We start from the raw sequence: 24,156 nt of genomic DNA on the forward strand, positions 1-24,156 counted from the left end.
GGATTATGCCTGATCTGTGGCATAATCCCATGAGATTGCTGCTGCCCCATATCCCTTAATAACTCAGATCAACAGACATGATCAATCATTCTTTGATTTATAATTGACTTAGCACCATCTACTGTTTGTGGAAGACTGTTTATATCTCTACCGTTCATTCTGTGAAGAAATGTTTTCTACCTTCACTTTTGGAAAGCTTAGATGTACACAATGGAATAATGAAGTAAACTAATGATCTTGGCTGTTTTTCTGAGTTAGGTGGATGTAATATTTTAATTTCTGACCCGTGAGACTGTTTTCTAATTACTAACACACAAACATATTACAGACTGCCAGACAGCCAGACTGGGTGGTTTACTTTATTTGCTGTAAATGGGCTGGTAACATGATCGTTAATCTGAACACCCCAGTGAAAGAAGCATCCTCTGGCCAACTTTATGGGCCAAGGAGACCCTGGGAAAGTATGTGTCACGACACCGGAATCTCTGTACTCCTGATTACTAAACAGACCTCAACATTGCGAAAGAGCCGTTGGAAAGTGGATCAGTGAATATGAGACTGATGGTTCCCAACTCTGGCAAAATTCAACTCAAAATATTCACTGGGTTATCATTTGGAGGATTACATGGGTTTGAGGAGATAAATGTAAATTTTATGAAATTAGTAAGTCAACACTGAAAGTGGCCAAACCATAGCCCATTCATGTAGACCAGACTTACAGCCTGAAAACATGAACTGGATTCAGTTCAATTAAACAGAAACAGTTGTTGTTTATCTGTGTGTATGAACTTGGGTTAAATTCATTTCTGTTACCATTTTTCTGACCAATGCTTTCACTGAAGATTACAAAGTGTAATTGCTACCAGGTACAGATGATGGGCATCCCTCTCGAATAGTTATCTTGAACGGAAGATTGTATTTTCAACACGGTCTTTTACCTCAACCTCCCATTCCTTTGTTCTAAATGCAGCCACACAGATTCTGTAAACACTAAAATAGTTAATGACTTCATCTGGTGCAATTAAAATCACTTTTATTGAATACACCTATTTACAGTGCAATGAATCTAAATTCAAATGTGACATTATTAAGATAGAAATGGTCTTGTGTGCGCGCAGTCCCAAAGCAAAGTGATGCACTGTGAACATGTGCTGTCTGGGCCATTTGGAATGGTGCTACATTGCTGGTACCTGAGCAATTTGCCTGATTAAAAAATTATCAAATTGATTCCGTGTTCTATGGAACCCGTCTTTTCAACTGACCAATTACAATTACATAGCTACCAATAGCATCTTGTCCATAACAGGCTTTTGTACTTTACTTTAGGTATTTTGCAGCTTTCGATCTGTTCTTTAAATTCATTAATTTTCAAATGTTAAGGTCGATTACAAAAAATATAAAGGCATGTTTGCCTTGTTCAATCGGCTCAACAGTGGCATTGCTAACGTTCTGATCTGCAAACTTGATTTAATTAAAAACAGGATGCAAATCCCATATAAAGAAATTGATTTGTTATTTAATTAGTAATTATTAATATACAAAGATTTAATTAATATTGGGTAAAGTGTCAAATAGTGAAAGAAAGTTTAAAAGTCACAAAATTGATACTTAAAAAAAAAATCTTGCTATTCTCTCTATGTGCAGAGAAAATAAAAGTGAGGCACAGTTACGGTATCTTTGTACAGGATGCACCATCAAGTAGGACTGAGGCAAAAGGTCCTGCAATCTCCCGATATTCTAGATCTTGACTATTCGTCTATTAGAGTCTTCAGATCAGGAACGTGTTTCAACTGAAAGTCCAGTAGCATCTGTCCATATGCTTTGCCCTGGAAACATCAATTATGTGTCATGAACATACAAGAACAAAAGGAATAGGAACAGGAGTAGGCCATTTGGAGCCAAATGGATCATTTGTGGACTCAGCTCCACTTACCCACCCATTCACTATAACACTTAATTCCTTTACTGGTCAAAAATCTCTTTGCCTTAAAATCATTCAATGAGGTAGCCTCAACTGCTTCACCAGGGAGGGAATTCCAGTTTCTTAATGCTTTGGGTGAAGAAGTTCCTCAACTCAGTCCTAAATCTGCTCCCCATTATTTTGAGGCTCTGCCCCCCCCAGTTCAAACTATACACGCCAGTGGAAACAATATGACATTAGAGCAGACATTAGGCCACTCGGCCCATCGATCATGGCTGATGGGTTTCTCAACCCCATTTTCCTGCTTTCTCCCCATTAATTTTGATTCCCTTATCTATCTCTGTTTTAAATACACTCAATGACCTGGCCTCCACAGCCTTCTGTGGCAATGAATTCTACAGATTCATCACCCTCTGGCTAAAGGTGTTTCTCCTTATCTCCACTCCAAAGGATCGTCTCTTTATTCTAAGGCTGTGCCCTCAGGTGTTTACATTGGCAGGTCTCTCCTGCCAAGGGAAACACCTTCCCAATGTCCACTCTGTACAGGCTGCTCAGTATTTTGTAAGTTTCAATCAGATCCCCCCTCACTCTTCTAAACCCCATTGATTATAGTCCCAGAGTGCTCAAATGTTCCTCATATGTTAAGTCTCTCATTCCTGGGATCATTCTCGTGAACCCCGTCTGGACCTGCTCCAGGGCCAATACATCCTTGTTTACGATACTCTAAACGTGGCCTGATCAGAGCTTTATTATGCATCAGAACTGCATCCCTACATTTATATTCTAGTCTTCTCGAGACAAATGAAAACATTGTATTTGCCTTTGTAACTACCAATTCAACTTGCAACTTTACCTTAAGAGAAACCTGGATTAGGATTCCTAAGCCCTTTGCATTTCAGATGTATGAATTTTCTCCCCATTTAGAAAATAGACCATGCCTCTACTTTTCCTACCAATGTGCATTACCTCACACTTTCTCACATTGTATTTCATCTTTGCCCACTTTCGTAACCTGTCTAAATCTTTCTGCAGCTTCCCGCCTCCTCAATACTATGTGCCCCTCCACATATCTTTGTATCATCTGCAAACTTATCCAGAATGCCTTCAATTGCTTCATCCAGATCATTAATGTATAAAGTGGAAGATGTGGTCCCAACACTGATCCTTCTGGAACATCACTGCCATCCTGTCGAAGGCTGCCATCCTGGAAAAGACCCTTTTATCAGCCAGTCTTGCCTTCTGTCAGTCAGCCAATCTTCTATCAATGATAGTACTTTGCTTCTAACACCATAGACCCTTATCTTAATCAGCAGCCTCCTGTGCGGCACCTTATTAAAGGCCTTCTGGAAGTCCAGGTAGATAACATCCATTGGCTCTCCATGGTCTAACCGGCTCATTACCTCCTCAAAGAATTCTAGCAGATTTGTCAGACATGACCTGCCCTTGATGAAACCATGCTGACTTAGCCCTATTTCACCATACAATTCCAAGTATTCAGAAATCTCATCCTTCACAATGGACTCCAAAATCTTACCAATGACTGAGGTCAAGCTAATTGTCCTATATTTCCTGTCTTTTGCCTTACTCCTTCTGAAACAGAGGGCTTACATTAGCAATTTTCCAGCCCTCTGAGATTCTCTCTGACTCCAGTGATTCCTGAAAGATCACAACTAAAGCCTCCACCATCTCTTCATCTATCTCCTTCAGAACTCTATGCTGTAGTCCATCTGGTCCAGATGATTTATCCACTTTCTGATCTTTCAGTTTTTCCAGCACCTTCTTCTTACTCATTTTTGTCCCCCCAACTCTCTTGAAGTTTTGGAATATTATTCATGTCTACCACCATGAAGACTGATGTGAAGTACTTAATCAGTTCCTCAGCCATTTCTTTGTTCCCCATTACTACTTCTCCAGCATCATTTCCCAGCAGCCCAATGTCTACTTCTTGCCTCTCCTTTGCCCTTTATATATCTAAAGAAAGTCTTGTACTATTTCCTAATATTACCGGCGAGCTGACACTCATATTTAATCTTCTCCCTCCTTATTTCTTTCTTCGTTGTCCTCCGTTGGTCTTTGTAGTCTTCCCAATCCTCTGGTTTCCCACCGCCTTTCGCCACATTATAAGTTTTGTCTTTTGCTTTAACGCTGTCCCTAACTTCCCTAGTCAGCCATGGTTGCCTCATCCTCCCTGTATCATGCTTCTTTTTCCCTGGGATGAATCTTTGCTGTATCCCTTGGACTATTCCCAGAAACTCCTGCCATTGCTGTTCCACTATCTTTCCTGTTAGGCTCCTCATCCAGTCAATTCTGGTCAGCACCTCACTCGTGCCTCTGTAGTTGCCTTTATTCAACTGCAATACTGTTACATCTGATGCCATCTTTCCTCTCTCAAATTGCAGAGTAAATTCAATCATATTATGGTTACTGCCTCCTAAGGGTTCCTTAACCTTAAGCCCCCTTATCAAGTCTGCCTCCCTGCTTTTACCTTATCTATTCCCTTCATAATTTTATACATTTATTGAAGATCTCCATTCATTCTTCTAAATTCCAGTCTAGGAACCAAGCTGCTTCAATTTAAATTGTTTAAGAAGGAATATTTTGGGTGTCGGGGCTCCAGGACGAGACAATACTGCAGAGAGAACAGTAATACTCACAGAGCTTGTACAGATCATGGGAGGGATGGCTGAGGTACTGACATTGCACCATTAGGAAGGGTATATGTTTATCACATCCTTTTAAAAAGGTCATGGCTCCTGTATTCTTAACTTTATCACTACCAACATGTGGGAAGTTCATACCTTTTATACTTTCTAGCAAGTAATTTTGCCAAAATAATTCAAATTGCAAAAGGGAATAAAGAGTATTTTAACATCTTGGGTAGGAAAGAAATTGCTTTACAAATTCTGGACAGCAGTTGGAAATGTGTAAATACCAAAAGTTACTGTGCAAAATCACATTGCAGACGTACCTAGCTCTTAGCAAATCCTACAAACATAGTTTTAGGAAAATCTGTTCAATGTTTTGCTGGTTCTTGGGCAGCTTTCTACATGCCTTCTCTGCAGTTAGTAATTCATTTAAAAGATCATCTAGCAACATGGGTGATTTGGTGATGAAAAAGAAGTTTAGTTGTGTGCAAGAGCACTACTGGACATAATAAAAATCATCGAGGGATAGATTGTGAAAGCAGGAGAGACAGCCTGATGTGTAATCCAGTTACCATACCTGTGGGTCACTCCTTAAAGATGCTATGCCCCCTCCACCCAAAGAATTTCTCAGCACGAAATTTAATCCCTGGATTCCCGGAAGGTCAAATCTGAGAACGAAACAAAACAAAAGTCAAAACATACTGAAATCCACCAGTGCTCATGTTCAAAATATTTCCTGTAAGGCTATTGCAACAGAGCTTATCACCAAACTGGAAGCTCAACTCTACTCATTCAAAGTCATCGAGTGTAGAGAGTATTGTGAAGGCAGTGTCTGACTCAGCTGTAGCTGGCAGATTTCAAGTCTAACAATATAATTCAGATCTCTATCTTCACCAATTTCCTCTTCCCCCCCCCCTCTCTGATAAATGAGTCTGGTTTTATTTTTAGCAGTTTGTGTCTAAGACACCAAGTCTGAACTGACTTTGCAACTAATAGTCTAAGAGGACTGGGAGAACTACAATGTACAGCCAGCAGTATTCCTACACAGCTAACAACAGATCACTGTGCTCTGCTCAAATTGTAATGGAAGATTTTAAGTAATGCAATTACACACGTTCATGAAGACACAGTGAAAATGATAATGAGCTAAACTTTCTTCATTTCACAAAAAAGGGAGTTTGTATATATACTTTGCATATAGAATGTGCTGGAGAAACTCAGCAGGTCTGGCAACATCTGTGCAAAGAGAAACAGAATTTGCGTCCAGTATGACTTTTCTTCAAACTGAGAACTTTCTGTCTTTACATTTGCTGCCAGACCTGCTGGGTTTGTCCAGCATTTTGTTTTTATTTACATTCATCTAGTATCTTCCAAAATCTCAGAACACCAGAGCTCTTTACATGCAATGAAGTACTGTGATGTAGTTGCTATTGTAACACAATTGTTTATAACAACAATTAATTTTCTTATTGCAAAGCGATTGATAAATCGACCTCGTCACGATATTTGACAGGGAACATTTTCCTTGACTTCTTGCTGCAGGGTATGAAGGCAGTAAATGGAAAGACAAGGGAGAAAGCTGACTGTGGATTCAGAAGGAGAATTTGGAAGGATAATCAAACAGCTACAGATGTGGAGAAGCATCATGTTTATATTCTGTGAAAACAAGTTTGTAATGACTGAATTTCAAGATGATTAACAAAGCACCCACAACCACTTGAAAAAAAAATCTGGTTCCAACGGGAAGTGAAGAATCGTCACACCACCGTAAAGGTAAACATTGAGTAATGTTCTAAAGAAAGTTCTGAATAAGGGGAACTGCACCCAAAATGGTAATGCTACTTTCTCTCCACAGATTCTACCAGAGCTGCTGAGTTTTCCCAGCAATTTGGAAACACTAGCTTTCGGAGCACTGCTCCTTCATCAGTTGGATGTGGAGATTTTTAATGAAAGAGCAAGATATTGCAATTAATTTCTGAATGGAGGGAAAAAAATGAATTAGTGAACATTACGACCACAATAGAACACCCAGCATAGTTCTTTGTTGTCTAAAGCAGGTTTCTGTTCAGGGAGAAAATTATTCAAAATGCTTTTCATCTTGCTGAGGCTTTCATAAAACTAAGTTGTTCTTTCACCAAACATTTCAGACAATGATAATAATCTAACTATAATTTGAGTGTAGTCTAATACATGCTTGAATTTCAGGCAAAAATCTGCAGGTTAATTGTTTCTGATGAGTTGGAAAATATTTGTTACATTACCAAAAACATTGACAAAAATATTTGTGGCCGAGTGTTCGTTGTGTCAGAGTCTTGTGTATGCTGACTTAAGTTATAAAATGAAGTGGAGCTCTAATCCAAAAAAATCCACAAAATCTTCACTTTTAAGCTTGAATACAGCAGGTAAAGAATGTGATTCTTTTACCAGCTGTATGATTTCAAATCATTTCTATGGAATAGTATCCTGCATTTTCTTGAAGTGTTGAGGAAATTTTCAGCATGACAAATGCATGCAATTTGCTAAACTACTTTTCCAATAAATCCATGTAGGTTTTATATAAAATATTGTTAAAGGTTTTAATAAAATAGGTTGTTATGCACAAATATTGTATTTAGTACAAATGTAACATTTAGCTTAAAAGCCAAGAAATTACATTTTCTGCTGGACTTATTGTTCAAAATCAGTTTGAGGGTGGAAATGGTTGCAGTAGAAAGCCTTTCACCAAGGACATCAAGATTAGTCTGCACATTGTTACCTGGCATTTAGAACCATTCAGAATAGTTGATGTTAGGATGTCTGAGGTTCAGATCTGGAATCTTCAGTAGGAATCCAGCTTTAATTCAAACTTGTTAAGCTATAGTTTTCCTTGTGAGGATAACAAACTTTGTGTCCATCCTTTTTCCCACCCACATAAATCTCTCTGTGCCAATCCTCTACTGTGCTGGGAATACAAAACTGTATTTATGATTATTTAAATATGAAAGGTATCAAAACTGAATCCATCCATTGCAAGATCTCCTTGACTTTCTTGTGCAATATCTTTGTGCCTTTTGCACCAGGTATGACACATAGCAACCCACAATCTCGGTTCACCCCCTCCCCACCCCCCTCCTGAATTCTGAAGGTAGTTGTAATGCTGAAGTTTTTCTTTAGATCTAATATGATTGCTGCTTTGGCTGAGATCAGCACCAACCAAGAACTGAATTTATGTGACTGTAAACTTTTGTGAAGCTGACTGCTGCTAATTGCATCAAGTCTCAACTCCAAGGATTTTTTTTCCATCTGTCATCAATGTACAGATTATATCCCTGTCTGAAAGGCCAATATCAAGTTAAGAAGGTGGACTAGAGATTTGCAGAAGAGGAGTTAAAAAAAAAAAATCTGTGCTGGGTATTGAGTGTTGAGGAATGTGTTAGGGCTTCACAGAGATCAAGTGTTAGAAATTGCCTATTCAGAAACTTGTTTTCACCAATTTTGCCAAAGTTCAGTTGATCAGGAAATCTGTCTAATTGCAATACTGCTACTCGGTGCCCAAGCTATAATGTGCTTAGGATGTGTTTGTTGTCGCAGTCAAACTGGTGTCCTTCTTTGTCTGTTTGTAGAAACTAGTGACAATGGGTCGTCCCTTTTGGTGGCCAGTTGGTGTTCATGTATCCGGGTGGCAAGTTTCCTACAATGGACAAAGTAGCAGGAAACCAAAGTTGCAGGACACCACAGGACAGGCAAAACAAAAACACGCACAAGAATTCTTAGCATTCTAACCAGAACTCCATCAATAAACACATCGATTTAGGCCCTATCTACCTTCCCTTGAAAAAAGGAACTGGTGGTGACATTACCCACCTTAAGTAACTAAGACCTATAAATAGTGAGGTGGGATATACCACCAGCGCTTCACCTGAGACTCACTGATGATGTTACCTAGTATGATGACGAAACATCTGAAAACAAACCTTCAAGGTTAGTGAGCTAACTTACATGCTTACACCTACTATTGCTTCGTGTTACAATCTGAATTGCTTTACAAATGGATCACTGGCTACCTGGCAGCTGTGATACTGGAGGTATGCAGGAACTATGGCATTCAGAGTCCGTCTTATGAGGTCCTTTTATGATTACACTCAGTTTGACTGTTTCTCCAGATTCCTTAATTGGTAAATTGAAGACTTTTCCAATAAATATTTTATTTTGCCTTCCATTAGATAATTTTCCATTACTAATTAGAGTAAGGACAATTGTAAAAACAAAGCATATACCTCGTTACCATCTTCCTGTCAGAATCTTCACTCTGTATTAGGTGTTGGAAATAGTTTTCAACAGCCTTGGCAGTCACAGCTTTCCGCAGGTAAGGGTAATAGAGAGGGTGCCGAGCTATGACTCCTATTGTATGGTGAAGACAATGAAAGTCAATAAAAGGCAAACTTGCAGTTGATTATGGGTGGCAAGAAACAAATGCTTTCGGGTTACAGATCCACAAAACTGTCTTTTCAGAATACACATTCTGTCTAGCTGTTATTTTTGTCAATATTCAAAACTGCTTTATTTTCTCTTACATTTGTCTACAATAATTTTCTAAGAATTTCTACTTATGGATACTGTAAAGGGTCAGGAAAAGATAAATTACAAATTCAAAAGCACATTCACATGCTGGTGGACCATTGCTGGCTTTGGTTTCCAGTCCAACTCCTGATTTAGAACAGACACACAGACTGAAAACTCTAGCAAAAGTAAATGTAACCATTTTATGCATTTGAGAAGTCAGATAATTGATGAAGCTGGTAACTGTCTGTCATCTGATTGCAGGCATGAGCAAGATACATGTCGTCCAAAGTGTACAGTGTTCCAGAAAGAAATGACAATCAGCAGTCTTATTGACTATGTTTAAAAAACAACAGTTTTTAAATACTTATTAGGATGATATCTTAATCATAGGTAATGAAACAATATACTCTCTTAACATTCAAATTACTACTGTTACATGTAACTTGGTTAAAAATAAAGCATGATTCATCTTACTTTCCCTCACTGTATCTCCCTGCCTCAGCTCTAGTATTAAGGAATAGGACATGCTGCGTCATGTTAAATTTTACAAGTTCTCAGCTGAGCCATTTCATGGTTTGAAACTGATTTAAGGGGTGAACAGTATTAACAGTATCGTGAGCAAATGGAAAAGAGCCAATTGCCTAAGTAATAGAAAGTGCATAGGTGCTGAATTGATGAAAAATATAACATACTGATACTTTACACAAATATACATTATTGAGATAGCAGTGACACTAGCAAAATGTTAAAGGAGTGATGTATGAATCACCATAACAACATATGAAATAGAAGTAGGGGTAGATGTTAAAGCCCCATAAACCTGTCCTGCAATTCAATAAAGTCAGGGTGTTCTTCGTTTGACAAATGTATTCCTTTTTTGAAGATGTAATTTGTAAAGTTTTTAGATTAGATTCCCTACAGTGTGAAAACAGGTCCTTCGGCCCAACAAGTCCACACCGACCCTCTGAAGAGTAACCCAACCAGACCCACTTCCCTCTGACTAATGCACCTAACACTATGGGCAACTTAGAATGGCCAATTCACCTGACCTGCACATCTTTGGACTGTGGGAGGAAGCCGGAGCACCCGGAGGAAACCCACACAGACACGGGGAGAATGTGCAAACTCCACACGTCGCCCAAGGCTGGAATCGAACCTGGGTCCCTGGTGCTGTGAGGCAGCAGTGCTAACCACTGAGCCACTGTGCTGCCCCATTGATAAGGAGAAGCCAGTAGATGTGATATCCTTGGGATTTCCAAAAGGTATTTTATAAAGTGCTATACAAAGATTATTATGCAAGATGGAATTGGGAGTAATATTAACATGGATGGTCTATTTGTTATCAGAGAGGAAGCAAAAAATAGGGCTAAACGGAACATTTACAAATTGGGAGGATGTTTTTATTGGAGTGCTGCAAGGATCAATGCTGGGGCACCTGCTATTTGCAATCTATGTCAATGCCTTAGAGCACAGACCCAGAGTAACGTACCGAGGCTTGTTGGTAATGCAAAGCTTAATGTGAATGCAATCTGTGAGGAGGCCATGAAGAGGCAGATTAAGTGACTGTGCAGAAAGATGACAGTACAATATGATAAAGTGTGAGGTGATTCACTTTGGTAACAAGAAAAGCAGAATATTTCTAAGAGGCGTGAAGGTTTGAAGTGTTAATGTTTAGATGGACTTGGGTGTACTCATACAAGTCAGTGTGCAGTTGGAAAAAATAATTGTGTAGACAAGTCGCATGTTCGCCTTGAATGAAATGGGATCGGAGAATGAGAATAAGGAAGTCTTGCTCAATTTATGTGGGGCTTTACTGAGACCACACCTGGACTACTCTGTAGAGTTTTAGTCCCTATATTTGTCTTAGATATGGCAACCTGAAGATTCACAAGAGTAGATCTTGGGATAAGAGGCTGAATAATTTAGACTTAGACAAATGAGAGATGCTCTCATTGAACCATACATAGTTCTGAAGGAGCTTGACAGGGTAGATTCAGGAGGTTGTTTCCCTGGTTAGGGTTTCTAGTACATGAGGACACGGCCTCAGGACAAAGGGAAAATCATTTAAAATTTCTTTATTCATTATTCAATGCCACAGTGTTGAGGATATTTAATTGTTGAACATATTTGAAGCTAAATAAATGGAGTTATAGAGTCTAATATTAAATGGCAGAGCAGATTTGAACAATCATATGATGTATGTCTAGTTATTTCACCCTCCCACCCTATCGCTCCCCCCTCTAAAATCTATGAATCTTAATCATGAATTTTGTAAGATTCGCCATCTTTTCAGTAAAGAAATCCAACTAGGTTCTCCAACTAGGGAAAATAGCCTCTTAGGGTCTACCCTGTCAATTCTATAAGAACTTTATTTAAACGATGAATTAAAAGTTCTGTTCCAAATACAAATTAGTAATTCTGTGCTTTGTCAATTTAAATTCCTTACACTGAACCTCAAGTACATTCATGAAGAGAGATTCAGCATTACAAATTCATTCAGATTGCTGAGATGAAAGCCTGGTAAACTGCTTGTGGAATTAATGATTGATGTGGAGTAATCAGGTTCAAAGTTATAAGGAATCAATTTAGACAACTGGAACCTCATGTTCTTGGGACAAAATGGCAGTCAAGCATTTTCTTTTCCTACATTCAGGAACCTTCACTGAACTTAGGGATACAATTGAAAGCATAGTTGTTCGCTAGATTAATCTCAGTATGAATTGCTTTTGACTAAATTGTGAAAATAATCCTTCCTCCCAAAGAGAGAGGAAATGTCACCTTTATTAAGAGAATGCCAGCAAAGTTAGCTGGCAATGCTTCCCTCAGAGCGCAATCTGAGGACACACAAGCTCAAAAAATAGTCACGTCTCCTTTGTTCTTTTCCAACAGACGTGACTATTGAAAAACTAGATGTTTTCAAAATGCTGGAAATGCTCAGCAGATTGGGAAACAGCTTTGGAGGGAGAAATAAAGTTAACATTTAGTCAAAACAAGAGAAAGAAACAAAGCAGATTTTAAGCAAATGGGGGAAAGGAGAGGGATAGAAGACAAAAAGAGAAGGTTGGAGAAATTAAATAACAAAAGGGAGCTGATGGAAGGCAAGAGGTGGGGGAGGGTGGGATGAGGTAAAGTAAGTAAAGAAACAAAAGATAGGTCTGAAAAGTGGGAATGAGAATAACAGAATATCACTGTCTTAAAAAATGGTGACAGTGACTATGACCTGAAGTAGCTGAATGTATAGGGTGTCTGGACTCTGGAAAACTGTTTAGAGCCTAAATAAAACACAAGGAGTGTTTGCCAAGCTTATCCAACTTTAATCAAATCAATGTAGGAGTTCAGAGTGGGAAAGGGGTGGAAAATTTAAGTGATGGGAATTATAAGCTTGGGGTTAAACTTGTAGACTAAATGGAGGAGTTCTACAAACGATCAACTAATCTGCATTGATTTCCTTGACTGCATTGTTTGCTCAATTGAAAGAATTATTAGCAAATCAGTATTTCAGCTGGAAAGAAGGTTTGGGCTCTGAAGATTGGGAAGAGTGGCTGTAGAAAGATTAGTACGGCATTTCCTACTCTTGCAGATGAATGTGCTATGGAAAGGAGGGATTGTTACGGTTGGTTGAAGACAGTAGCAGATCCTTGCAGAATGCTGAAAAGGGTCTTAAAATCTGCTCATTTGGTTAATTTTTGTTTAGCTGGTATTTAATAGTTGGACTTAAACAGATGCAAAGGTTATGTTTGAATTGCACTTTGGCACAGTGTCTCAGTGATTAGTACTGCTGCATCGACAATGCCATAATAGATTCGGGTTCGATTCCAGCCTCAAGTGACTGTCTGTGTGGAGTTTGCACGTTCTTGCCGTGTCAGCATGGGTTTCCTCCCACAGTCCAAAGTGGTGCAGGTTAGGTGGATGTGCTATGCTAAATTGCCCATAGAGTCCAGTAATGTGCAGGTTAGGTGGATAAGCCACAGGAAATACAGGATGACAGTGATAGGGTATGGGTGTGGGGTGTGAGTGGATTGTTCTTTGGACAGTCAGTGTGGACTTGATGGGCTGAATTGCCTGCTTTCAGATTGTAGGATTCTATAATTCTACAGTATTACACTACAAGAACATAATTGGTTGTGAAGCACTTTGGGACATCTAGAATGATCAACAGAACATAAACAACAGCATCACTGATGGTGGCTGATGAATGTTTGCTACCAACAGTAGAACGAAGAAGTTGGTCTACTGTATTGTGATAAAGGTGGGGCGAGAGGAGGTGGGAGTGAGAACTGTCAAAGTTTGGGAACTTGTGCAGAACCCATGCATCAAAGAATGGGATTGCATTCCAGGGGTCAGAAACAGAAGCTGTGGTTTGGGCACAAGGATCTAGGAGACATGCTGGAAGCCAGCATGTTGGAGCTGAAACATTGATACACATGTTGGGGCAGGAAGTGAGGTTCAAGGAGGAGACATCCACTGCAAGTCTGCTGCACTCCAGATGTCAAATTAGAGATGCTAGACAATATTTAACAAAATAAAGAAATCTAATAATTAGCCTGAGTCTACAAATTTACAATTAGGTGGGGAGTGCACTTGGTAATTTAGACGTAACTATCCATGAGCATTATCTCACTTGTCGTGCTTACGGTTTGGTCTCAATAGTACAGGCATGGTTATCAGCAAAACATTATCACCAAGCCACAGTACTGATAATAAATTATATTTTATTTTCAAAGTGAAACTTATCAAATATAACTTAGAAAAGTGATTACTGAAGAACCTTTCTTACAATTATTCAGATAAAAACATAAGAACAGCTGGACTCAGTCATATAAACATTAGTTACCGATATTGACAGTGTTGCCTTTGTCACCACTTCTTGTGTAGGCTAGTTCTTCTAATCGATAACTGCAAGGGCCGGATGGTAAATCTAAAAGTTACAACAATTTAAAGCAAGTATCAAGAGTCAATATGTAATGGAAAATTTTAATAATTAAAAAAAATAAAAACCCTATTCGATTTTTAAAATCTCAGGATGTTGTATAATGTACTCAAAATACCATACAAAAAGTATTAGGTTAACAGTAAGCAGATTTAAATTGTAGTCATGATCTTAGAGATTTAAAGTTACTCAACATGAATCCAAAAGTTTCTTTCAGAAAAACAGCAGGTCCCAAGATTACTTTAAAAGGAACTTGTTATATTGCTAATCACTTTAAACTTGATGGATGAAGTTAATACACATAATTAAGGACATTGATTTGAAAGAAAGTCTATTATTGAATAGGCTGGGGTTTGGTAGATTCGGACAGGAGAAGTGTCTACAATATTTACTTATCTTTATCATGTACATATTACAAGATAGTAATCCATGTCGGATTGGCTGAGGTCAATAAATATGAACTGCCTGTTGCAGTGATGGTGAAGACATTGTCTGAAAGTTTAGGTGCCCACAAGATGTCTGTGCATGTTCATAAACCTATGATATGTTTTTGACATTAACTTAATGGACCATAATTGATTAAAGGGAAAATGTGCAAGTGTGTAAAATATAAAGGTGGCTTTGTGCAAATTTGGGTGCATGTGAGATTCTTGTACAAGTAATTTTTAAAGGCATTTTCTTGATTTAGGAGCAATCTCATTCTCTGAAGCTGCAGAGAAAATCATACTTCAACATAGAAAAAACATCAAGTGAAAGAAAGAACCATAGTTTGAGAAGTGCCAAGCATTATCCTCAGAAAACCTCGATGGGCATTGTGACCACAGCCAATCTGCACCTGGCAGGGATCTATAAATAACCTTGGGATGGATGATCAAATTGTCATTTTTTTTTGTCTTTAATGCTTGGCAGGAATACCTGAGAACTGCTTGCTCTTTTCTGAACCAGGGCCTTGGGATCTTTTACATCCACCAGAATAAGAAATAAAGTTTTACCTAAATAGTGATACTTCAGTGTTGTACTTCAATGTTCATTACAGGTTGAAAGGTAAATGCTGGGCTGCTGCTTGAACAATCAAGACTGAATCCCTTTATATTCCAATATTTCATTATTGGAATATCCAATAATGTAGGAACGTCAAGGATCTTCTCCACTGTGCCAGGTAAGTGCCAACACCTTCTGCCTGCTGTCTCACATTGGTGGTATTTTACCAAGATCAGAGTCAGGAGTATCTGTTAGTGAGCACTTCACTGCTGCACCCTGACAGCTGGCCTAGTAGGAACCATCCCACTTCATAGACCAGGCTTAGCCCGAGGCAGGAGATGAGCCCATGGTGTCAGCAAATGGGACCTCACTAACACTCAGAAACAGACACAGGAGCATCGGACAGTTTCATCAGGGGCACTGGCTAACCTAATAAAGATTGCAGGACTGCAACAATGTGGTTGGAACCTTCCTTCCTCAAGCATTCATAAGTAAACTCTCACCATGGGCAGGCTGATGGCTGGTATGCAGGTCAAGCAGCCTCAGTCTGCTGGATACATGCACAGAACTGTTTTTCATCGCTCTAGCTCACCATCACTGGCAAGGTCACAGGATGACAAGGAATCTTGCCCCACTCTATGCCCCCTTTCCTCATATGGTGAAAAGATGGTGCCAGTAGGGTAGGAACCATACATGTCCCGCAGAAGATTTCTCTTGGGATCGTCTAGAGATGGCCAGGCCATCCATCTTCACCACGCCTGCCACTCCAAGCTCTGTGGGACAGGACACTGGGCCTCTGGGCAGGACACATTCAGCACGTCAGGGCCTTCTAAAACAAAAAACACCCAGGGTGCATGACCAAACTTCAAGGACATCTGGCTTCCTACACTCTAGTTGCTGAACTTGGCACTGTAGATGTAGTGAAAAGGAATAAAAAGATGAAAATTTTTTTCTGTCAACACAAGTGACCTGTCAATGTTTTCACATTTGTAAACAGAATTACATTTTTCACCATCAGTGTAAGTACAAGTCTCTGACTAGCTGCAACTGCAGCATTGAAGGTACACAGTTCATCTACCTTAGAGCTACACAATGTTCCATGATCCAAGGTGTGAAGTGAGCAGCTCCTGTACCCTGTGCAGGCAATGGGTAAATCATAGGTGACTGCTACTTTCCAGGTGGACAAATATTTCTATTGCATCACAGTATTACTGGGATTCATTCATTATCCTGTTTGATATGGTCAGGAGTACTTGATGCAAGCATTCAGACTGGTAGTAGTTTAATACCCAAGGTTCACAATGTATGTATGACACGCAGATGTACTTCAGCTTTAGCATACAGGTGTCTCCGTAATGGTGTATCTTTTGTAACATCTCACATTGCTCGAACTTGAAGCTCCTTCCCTCACAGAAAGAAACATGTACCCTGCCCACTATAGCTGTGTTCACAGACATTTCATTTTAATTTCCAATAGGATCAGTGACACTGTCTTCGTAAACTCCCAAATATAAATATTCCCTTCTTGGTAGCCCTCCCCTTCAACTCCACAGACTTTGCATTTGCCCAGGTCCTGTACTAATCCATCTATGTTTTCAACTGCCTACTTTACCATTGCCTCACACTCCCTCAGCCCAAGCTGTATCAGTAACTATGCAAGGCCTGCTAGTGCGAATTATCCTGTTGTCTGGATTGTGAGTCCATTGTCATATCCTCTGTGGTACTTTATCTGTTCTAAACAGAAGATGGAACACAATTTAATTTTATGTAGACTGCTGATAATATTTATGTTCTCTCTCCTTCAATGAAGCAGACTTTCACTCTTTCTGCATTCTTTCTGTAATGCTTACAAGAAAAATATGACTCACTGGCAATCAGATGTTATGCATAAGTAGAAAGAAGATTATAAGACACAATGTACTGAGTTACAATACACTTTGTTATTGGTCCATTTGGAAATAATTTCAAAGTTCAGTCCATTAGTACGTGATGACTTGACTGCAAAAACTTTCAAATTAAGAGTGCTTTCTTGGAGCATATCTAAATATACCATTAAGTTGTGCAACATATATGCCCCTGCCCTAAGGTGAAGATTCCAGTATTATTAGTAAACTTTTCCAGAATGAAGCAATCTGGTTTGGGACAGATGGCAAAGGTTACTGAGCTAACCTTAATTTATCTTCTAAAGATAAAGCTAAGTCTGTTGTTAATTATTACTGCATGTTTATAAGTTCACTTCCTAACTCTTTCTGAACTTGTTCGCTAATGTACTACTCATCTTACAATTAAGGAAAAAATTGTCATTCCAAAAAATGTCATTTTTAACTGGTCCTGAAAATTTTGAATTTCTTTTAACAATTTTGCAACTGGTTAGTTGTGAAATCTTACTGCTGAAAAGAACAGAACTCATCTCCTAAACAGCATTTATCAGGTAAATCTGCACACTTGGGAAATGGCCTATTCTAACTTTGATAATTTGAAATACTGGATTTGATCTCCAAATGATTCAGGGCAGCACAGCGGCTCACTGGTTAGCACGGCTGCCTCACAGTGCCCAGGGACCCACGTTTGATTACAGCCTTGGGTGACTATCAATGTGGAGTTTGCACATTCTCCCCGTGTTTGTGTGCGTTTCCTCTAGGTGCTCCAGTTTCCTTCTGCAGTTTAAAAGATGTGTGGGATTGGTGGATTGGCCATTCTAAATTTCCCATAGTGTCCAGGGATGTGCAGGCTAGGTCGGTTAGCCATGAGAAATATGGGGTTAAGGGGTTGGAGTGGGGTGGTAGGTATGGGTGGGATGCGCTTCAGCGGGTTGGTATGGACTCAATGGGTCAAATGACCTATTTCTACACTGAAGGGATTCTATTTTATTCTATTAAAATTGTAAATACTCACCTGATGCATTAACCAGCACAGTACATGTTTTCCATTTTGATACTGACCAGGTTGCCATACAAGTGTAGAAAGTTTAATTTAACTTCCTGTACTTAGAATCACTGAAATCCTACAGTGTGGAAAGAAGCCATTCAGGCCATCAAGATGGGCGGCACGGTGGCACAGTGGTTAGCACTGCTGCCTCACAGCGCCAGAAACCCGGGTTCAATTCCCGCCTCAGGCAACTGACTGTCTGGAGTTTGCACATTCTCCCCATGTCTGCGTGGGTTTCCTCCGGATGCTCCGGTTTCCTTCCACAGTCTAAAAATGTGCAGGTTAGGTGAATTGACCATGCTAAATCGCCTGTAGTGTTAGGTGAAGGGGTAAATGTAGGGGAATGGGTCTGGGTGGGTGGCAGGTCGGTGTGGACTTGTTGGGCCGAAGGTGGTGTTTCCACGCTGTAAGTAATCTAATCTAATCAAACCAACCAAGAGCATCCCACTCACACTCAGCCCCCACTACATCCCATAACCCCACATTTCCCATGACCAGCACATCCTTGGATACTACGGGCAATTTAGCATGGCAAATCCACCTAACCTGCACATCTTTAGACAGTGGGAGGAAACCCATGCAGACACAGGGTGAGCATGCAAACTCCACACAAACAGTTGCCCAAGGGTGGAACTGGACCTGTGAGGCAGCAGTGCTAACCACTGAGCCAGTCCTTAACTCTTGAAAATTTGTTATCATTCTGGAAAAGCTCCAATGCACCTCCATCATGGTCAATATATATCTTTCTTGAGGTGTTAGCCCAAAGCTGAACACAGTACACCAATTGTGATCAAGGCCTCTATGTAATTGAAACATACTTTTTTAAGACCAAGTCCTATTACACCTCGAGTATTACATCATGGCTCTCTTTCAAATAAGGTCAATATGCCATCAGCATTTTGAATGCTCTTTCTATCACCTGTCAGCTTTAAATGATCTGTGTACTCGAATGCTTAATTTCTTTGTTCCTTTATGTTTCCAAGTTTGTTTAAAAAAAGTTTTCTTCAAGGTCCATACCCCAACTTGAGCATGTTAAATCTCTTTTGCTATTATTTTGTCCATTTTCTTATTTAGTTTCCTTTCCTGTTCCAATTACCACAATTTATTAAAATTGAATAAACAGTGGTCTAATCCTTTATTCTATACAAAAAATATCTGGGGATTGTCATCAGTCACATCCCTCCATCTACAGGAACTGTTTCTTTCCTGCTTCTTCCCCATAATCTGGCACCTACCTCCCAACTAATTATCCAATCATGTCACATGGTGATCAATTTCATGAGGTCTTGATTTTGTCAACGTCTTGCGCAAACTCTTGTTAAATCCTCCTGAATGCCCATTTTGATGCCAGACAAAAATTACACTGTCGATCTACCATGTTAGCAATCTCCTCAAAACAAAAGTTAATCAGACATGGTTTACCCATCACACATCCTGGCCTACTGAGAATTATTCAGATGTTCAGTTACTCTGTCTGTCATGACAGATTCCAATAACACCACAAAATCAGTGAGAAACTCTTCTGAAATCTACAAAAATTTAGAAAAACGACTCACAGATCTGCAATTTTCAGACTGCTTCCTGTAACATCCTGAAGTGGAACCTATCAGCTCTGAGAGATTTATCTATCTTCAGTCACACTATTCTCTCCATTACCCTTTTCACATATATCAGATAAACTGAGTTCAGGTCTCCGACTTAAGATCGATTGTGTCATTGGTATTCCCATTATGGAAAGAGGTTCAAAATACTAACTGAATAAGGCAAAAGTGAGGACTGCAGATGCTGGAAATCAGAGTCTACATTAGAGTGGTGCTGGAAAAGCACAGCTGGTCAGGCAGCATCCTAAGAGCAGGAAAATCGACATTTCGGGCAAAAACCTGATGAAGGGCTTTTGCCCAAAACGTCGTTTTCCTATTCCTCGGACGCTGCGTGACCAGCTACGCTTTTCCAGCACCACTCTATTAACTGAATAAGCCTACCATTTCTGATTCTTCATTGCACAGAAGCTTCACTTTCACTTCAATGTAACCCTATTTCACCCTTATTGTGCTTTTATCTTATTTTAACAGATTTATAAAAATGCATTTTTACTAATAGATTTGGCATCCTTTACGAGTTCTCTTTTCATACAAGAATTTTGCTGCATTTGATACCACCCTAATCAGTTAATTTCCACTCGATTTGCATTGTGTAAGCTTTGTCGTTAAGTATGACACTGCCTCATATCATGTGAAAAGCAGAGTTGCTTAAAATACACAATAAAAAAGGAAATCTAAATAAAAATGTAATCCTTGTTCTTTTTGTAACAAATGAAATTCAATAAAGTTTGTAAGCTGTTTCCTCCAGTTAGGTTTAGACTGTTGTCTCCAATCCTTTGACCTCATTACAGGCTTCTTGCAGTCATCAACATAAGAGCTGAACACAAGAGGTGAACTATGAGTAACTGTCCTTGACAACAAGGGTCCATTTGATCATGGATGGTATCAAGGAGCCCAAGTAAAACTGGAGTCACGGGGAATTGGGGAAAACCCGTCACTAGTTGGAGTCATACCTGGCATAAAGGTAGTTTGCTATGGAATTCTCTCAGCTCGATGATATTGTTGCACAGGTTTCTCATGTCACTGTCCTAAGCTCAACTATTTTCAACTGCTTTATCAAAATCATTCCCATCATGGTAAGGTCAGAAGTGGGGACATTTGCTGATGATTGCACTATGGTCAGCACTATTCCAGACTCTGCAAGAAACTGAAGACGTCCATGTCTGCATATAGCAACAATTGGACAATGTCTAGATTTAGGTTGATAAGTGGCAAGTAATATTCACACACCCAAGTGCCTTGCAATGACCATCTCCTCTTGCCATTCATTACCATTGCTGGATTCCCCATTGTCAACTTCTTAGGGTTACCACTGATCAGAAATGGAACTGGACTAGCCCCTATAAATATAACAGCTACAAGAGCAGATCAGAAGCTGGGAATTCTGCAATGAATAATTTGCACCCTAGCTCCCTAATCGACAAGGCACAAGTCAGGAGTGCGATGGAATACTTCCATTTGCCTGGATGAGGGCAGCTCCAACGACATCATCAGTTTGACATCTTTTTGAAAGCCCTGTTGATTAGTACTCCTTCACCACTCACTCCTCCACCAATGGGACAGTGTGAAGTGTCTACAATTTACAAAATGCATGACAGCAACTGACAAGGGCTCTTTCAGCTTCCAAAGCTTCTCCCGCCTTCCAAACCTGTGGCCTCTACCACTCTATCCCCGTAACCCTGCATTTCACCTAACCTACACATCCCAGGACACTATGGGCAATTAGCATGGCCAATTCATCTAACCCACACATCTTTGGACTGTGGGAGGAAACCCACGCAGACATGAATCCAGAGAGAATGACAAGGGCAGCCTGTACATGGGAACACCACTACCTTCAACTTCCCCTCCAAGACACACCATCCTGACTCAGACTATATCTCTGCTCCTGGGTCAAAGTTTTGGAACTCCCTCACTAAGAGTAAGTGTACCTACACCATACAGACTGCAGCAATTCAAGAAAGCAGCTAATCACCACCTTCTCAAAGGCAATAAAAACGAGCCTGGCCAGTGATAAGCAATCCTGTGAATGACTAGAAAATGAACATTAACAATCAATTTAAGATAAAAATCACACAACACCAGGTTATAGTCCAACAGGTTTAATTGGAAGCACACTATCTTTCAGAGCACCACTCCTTCATCAGGTGATAGTGGAGGACACAATTCTAAGGCACAGAATTTATAGCAAAAATTTACAGTGTGATGTAACTAAAATTATACATTGAAAAAGACCTTGATTGTCTGTTAAGTCTTTCATCTGTTCGAATACCATGATAGTTTCACTTCTTTCATGTGTAAATCACGAAACCTTTTTTTTTAAAAAGTTGCATTCTCAGGTTAGCTGTAACAATGGGTGTTAGCTAGACAATATGTTAGAGGTGTTAGCCCCCTGTGTTCTCTGTCTATGCCATGATGTTTAGATTTATTCTAATCTAAAAAGTGAGATAACAGAGTTTTACATGAATCCATGCAGTTTTTGAGCAAAGTACAATGTAACTCTGCAAGTACAAAGTTCCCCCTCAAAATATATATGTGCATGTGGGTCTTTGTCTCTGTGTGTGTGTGTGTGTGTGTGTCTGTCTGTCTGGGTTGGGGTTGTGAGTGTGAGAGAGAGTGTATATGTGTGTGTAGTGAGTGTAGAGTGTCTTAAGTCGGTGAGGGGTGCACATGTGACTGTGGGAGTGTGTGCGTGTGGCTGGGTGGGGGGGTTGTGAGTGTCTGTGAGAGAGAGTGTATATGTGTGTGCATGAGTGTAGAGTGGTCCAAGTCTGTGAGAGTGTGGGAGTGTGTGTCTGTAAGGGTGTGTGTGAGTGGCTGTGTGCATGTCTGTGTATATGTGTGTCCGCGTGTATGTATGCGTATAGGAGTGCCTGCATGTGTGTGTGTGTATATAAGTGTCTGTATAGTGCAAATGTGACATGAACCCAAGGTCCCGGTTGAGGCCCTCCCTATGGGTACCGAACTTAGCTATCAGTCTCTGCTCAGCCACTTTTTGCTGCTGCCTGTATCAAAGTCCGCCTTGGAGGATGGTCACCCGAAGGTCTGAGGTCAAATGTCCTGGACCACTGAAGTGTTCCCCAACTGGGAGGGAACACTCTTATCTGTTGATTGTTGTGCGGTGCCCATTCATCTGTTGTCATAGCCTTTGCTCGGTTTCCCCAATGTACCATGCCTCAGGGCATCCTTGCCTTCAACGTATAAGATAGACAACGTTGGCTGAGTCACATGAGTACCTGTCACGTACATGGTGGGAGGTGTCCCCACGTGTAATGGTGGTATCTAGGTCCACACTCTGACACGTCTTGCAGCGCCTACCGTGACAGGGTTGTACGGAGTTGTCCTGAGAACCGGGCAGCTTGCTACGAACAATGATTTGCTTGAGGTTTGGCGGTTGTTTAAAGCCAAAAAGTGGAGATGTCGGGAAGGTCTTGGCGAGGTGCTCATCCTCATCGATAATGTGCTGCAGGTCACGAAGAACATGGCATAGTTTTTCAGCTCCTGGGAAGTACTGAACAACGAAGGGTACCCTGTCGGTTGCAGCACGTGTCTGTCTCCTGAGGAGGTCATTACGGTTCCTTGCTGTGGCACGTCGGAACTGTCCTCCACTAACACCTGATGAAGAAGCTGCGCTCTGAAAGCTAGTGTGCTTCCAATTACGCCTGTTGGACTATAAACTGGTGTTGTGTGATTTTTAACTTTGTACACCCCAGTCCGACACCGGCATCTCCAAATCAATTTAAGATAGTCAGTAGAGCTTATAACATGGTTTATTTACACTTACACACGCATATTGAGGCAGACTCTGACTCTCTGAAAACAAAGGAATATGTTTAAGCCTTGCACCATTTCTGAAATACACTGCCCAACATTTCAACTCCCCTCCCACTCTGCCGAGGACATGGAGGTCCTGGGCCTCCTTCACCGCCGCTCCCTCACCACCAGACGCCTGGAGTAAGAACGCCTCATCTTCTGCCTCGGAACACTTCAACCCCAGGGCATCAATGTGGACTTCAACAGTTTCCTCATTTCCCCTTCCCCCACCTCACCCTAGTTCCAAACTTCCAGCTCAGCACTGTCCCCATGACTTGTCCGGACTTGTCCTACCTGCCTATCTCCTTTTCCACCTATCCACTCCACCCTCACCTTCATCCCCTCCCCCACTCACCCATTGTACTCTATGCTACTTTCTCCCCACCCCCACCCTCCTCTAGCTTATCTCTCCATGCTTCAGGCCCACTGCATTTATTCCTGCTGAAGGGCTTTTGCCCGAAACGTCGATTTCGAAGTTCCTTGGATGCTGCCTGAACTGCTATGCTCTTCCAGCACCACTAATCCAGAATGAAGCTTTAGAAGCCTACAGTTTTCCTTTGCTTTCTCAATGGCAACCCCTCAGCCAATCAAGAGTTGAAATTGCAACCAATCAGTACCCGTTCCTCCTGCAGTAAAATCTGTTGTAGTTGTTTGAAATTTGGCTGTTTTTATCCTGATGAACACAAAATGCAAGTTTGGCAACCTGTCCCTTTTCATCAATACATCTCTTTTCAGAAATATTCATGTTCTGTACTACCAAGGGACCGATACCTTATAGTTAGGCTCATCTCCAAT

At 40.4% G+C, this 24,156-nt stretch overlaps 1 protein-coding gene across 2 annotated transcripts in view; it reads right to left on the reverse strand.

Annotated features, from left to right (window-relative positions):
* Positions 1-1,016: 1,016 nt before the first annotated feature.
* The window catches only part of LOC122553709 (uncharacterized), a 161,105-nt gene continuing 137,965 nt past the window's right edge, over positions 1,017-24,156 (reverse strand). For both annotated transcript variants that reach the window (XM_087980907.1, XM_087980858.1), the window contains exons 17-20: positions 13,943-14,026; positions 8,823-8,946; positions 5,144-5,234; positions 1,017-1,826 (exon numbers count right to left, since the gene is read on the reverse strand). In XM_087980907.1, coding sequence (XP_087837033.1) covers positions 1,749-1,826; positions 5,144-5,234; positions 8,823-8,946; positions 13,943-14,026 — 377 coding nt within the window. In that variant the 3' untranslated portion in view covers positions 1,017-1,748. The remainder of the gene's footprint in view (positions 1,827-5,143; positions 5,235-8,822; positions 8,947-13,942; positions 14,027-24,156) is intronic.

The sequence above is a fragment of the Chiloscyllium plagiosum genome, unplaced genomic scaffold, assembly GCF_037043375.1.
Source record: "Chiloscyllium plagiosum isolate Xiang-an unplaced genomic scaffold, Cpla_swu_hap1 HiC_scaffold_1, whole genome shotgun sequence".
Taxonomy (NCBI): domain Eukaryota; kingdom Metazoa; phylum Chordata; class Chondrichthyes; order Orectolobiformes; family Hemiscylliidae; genus Chiloscyllium; species Chiloscyllium plagiosum.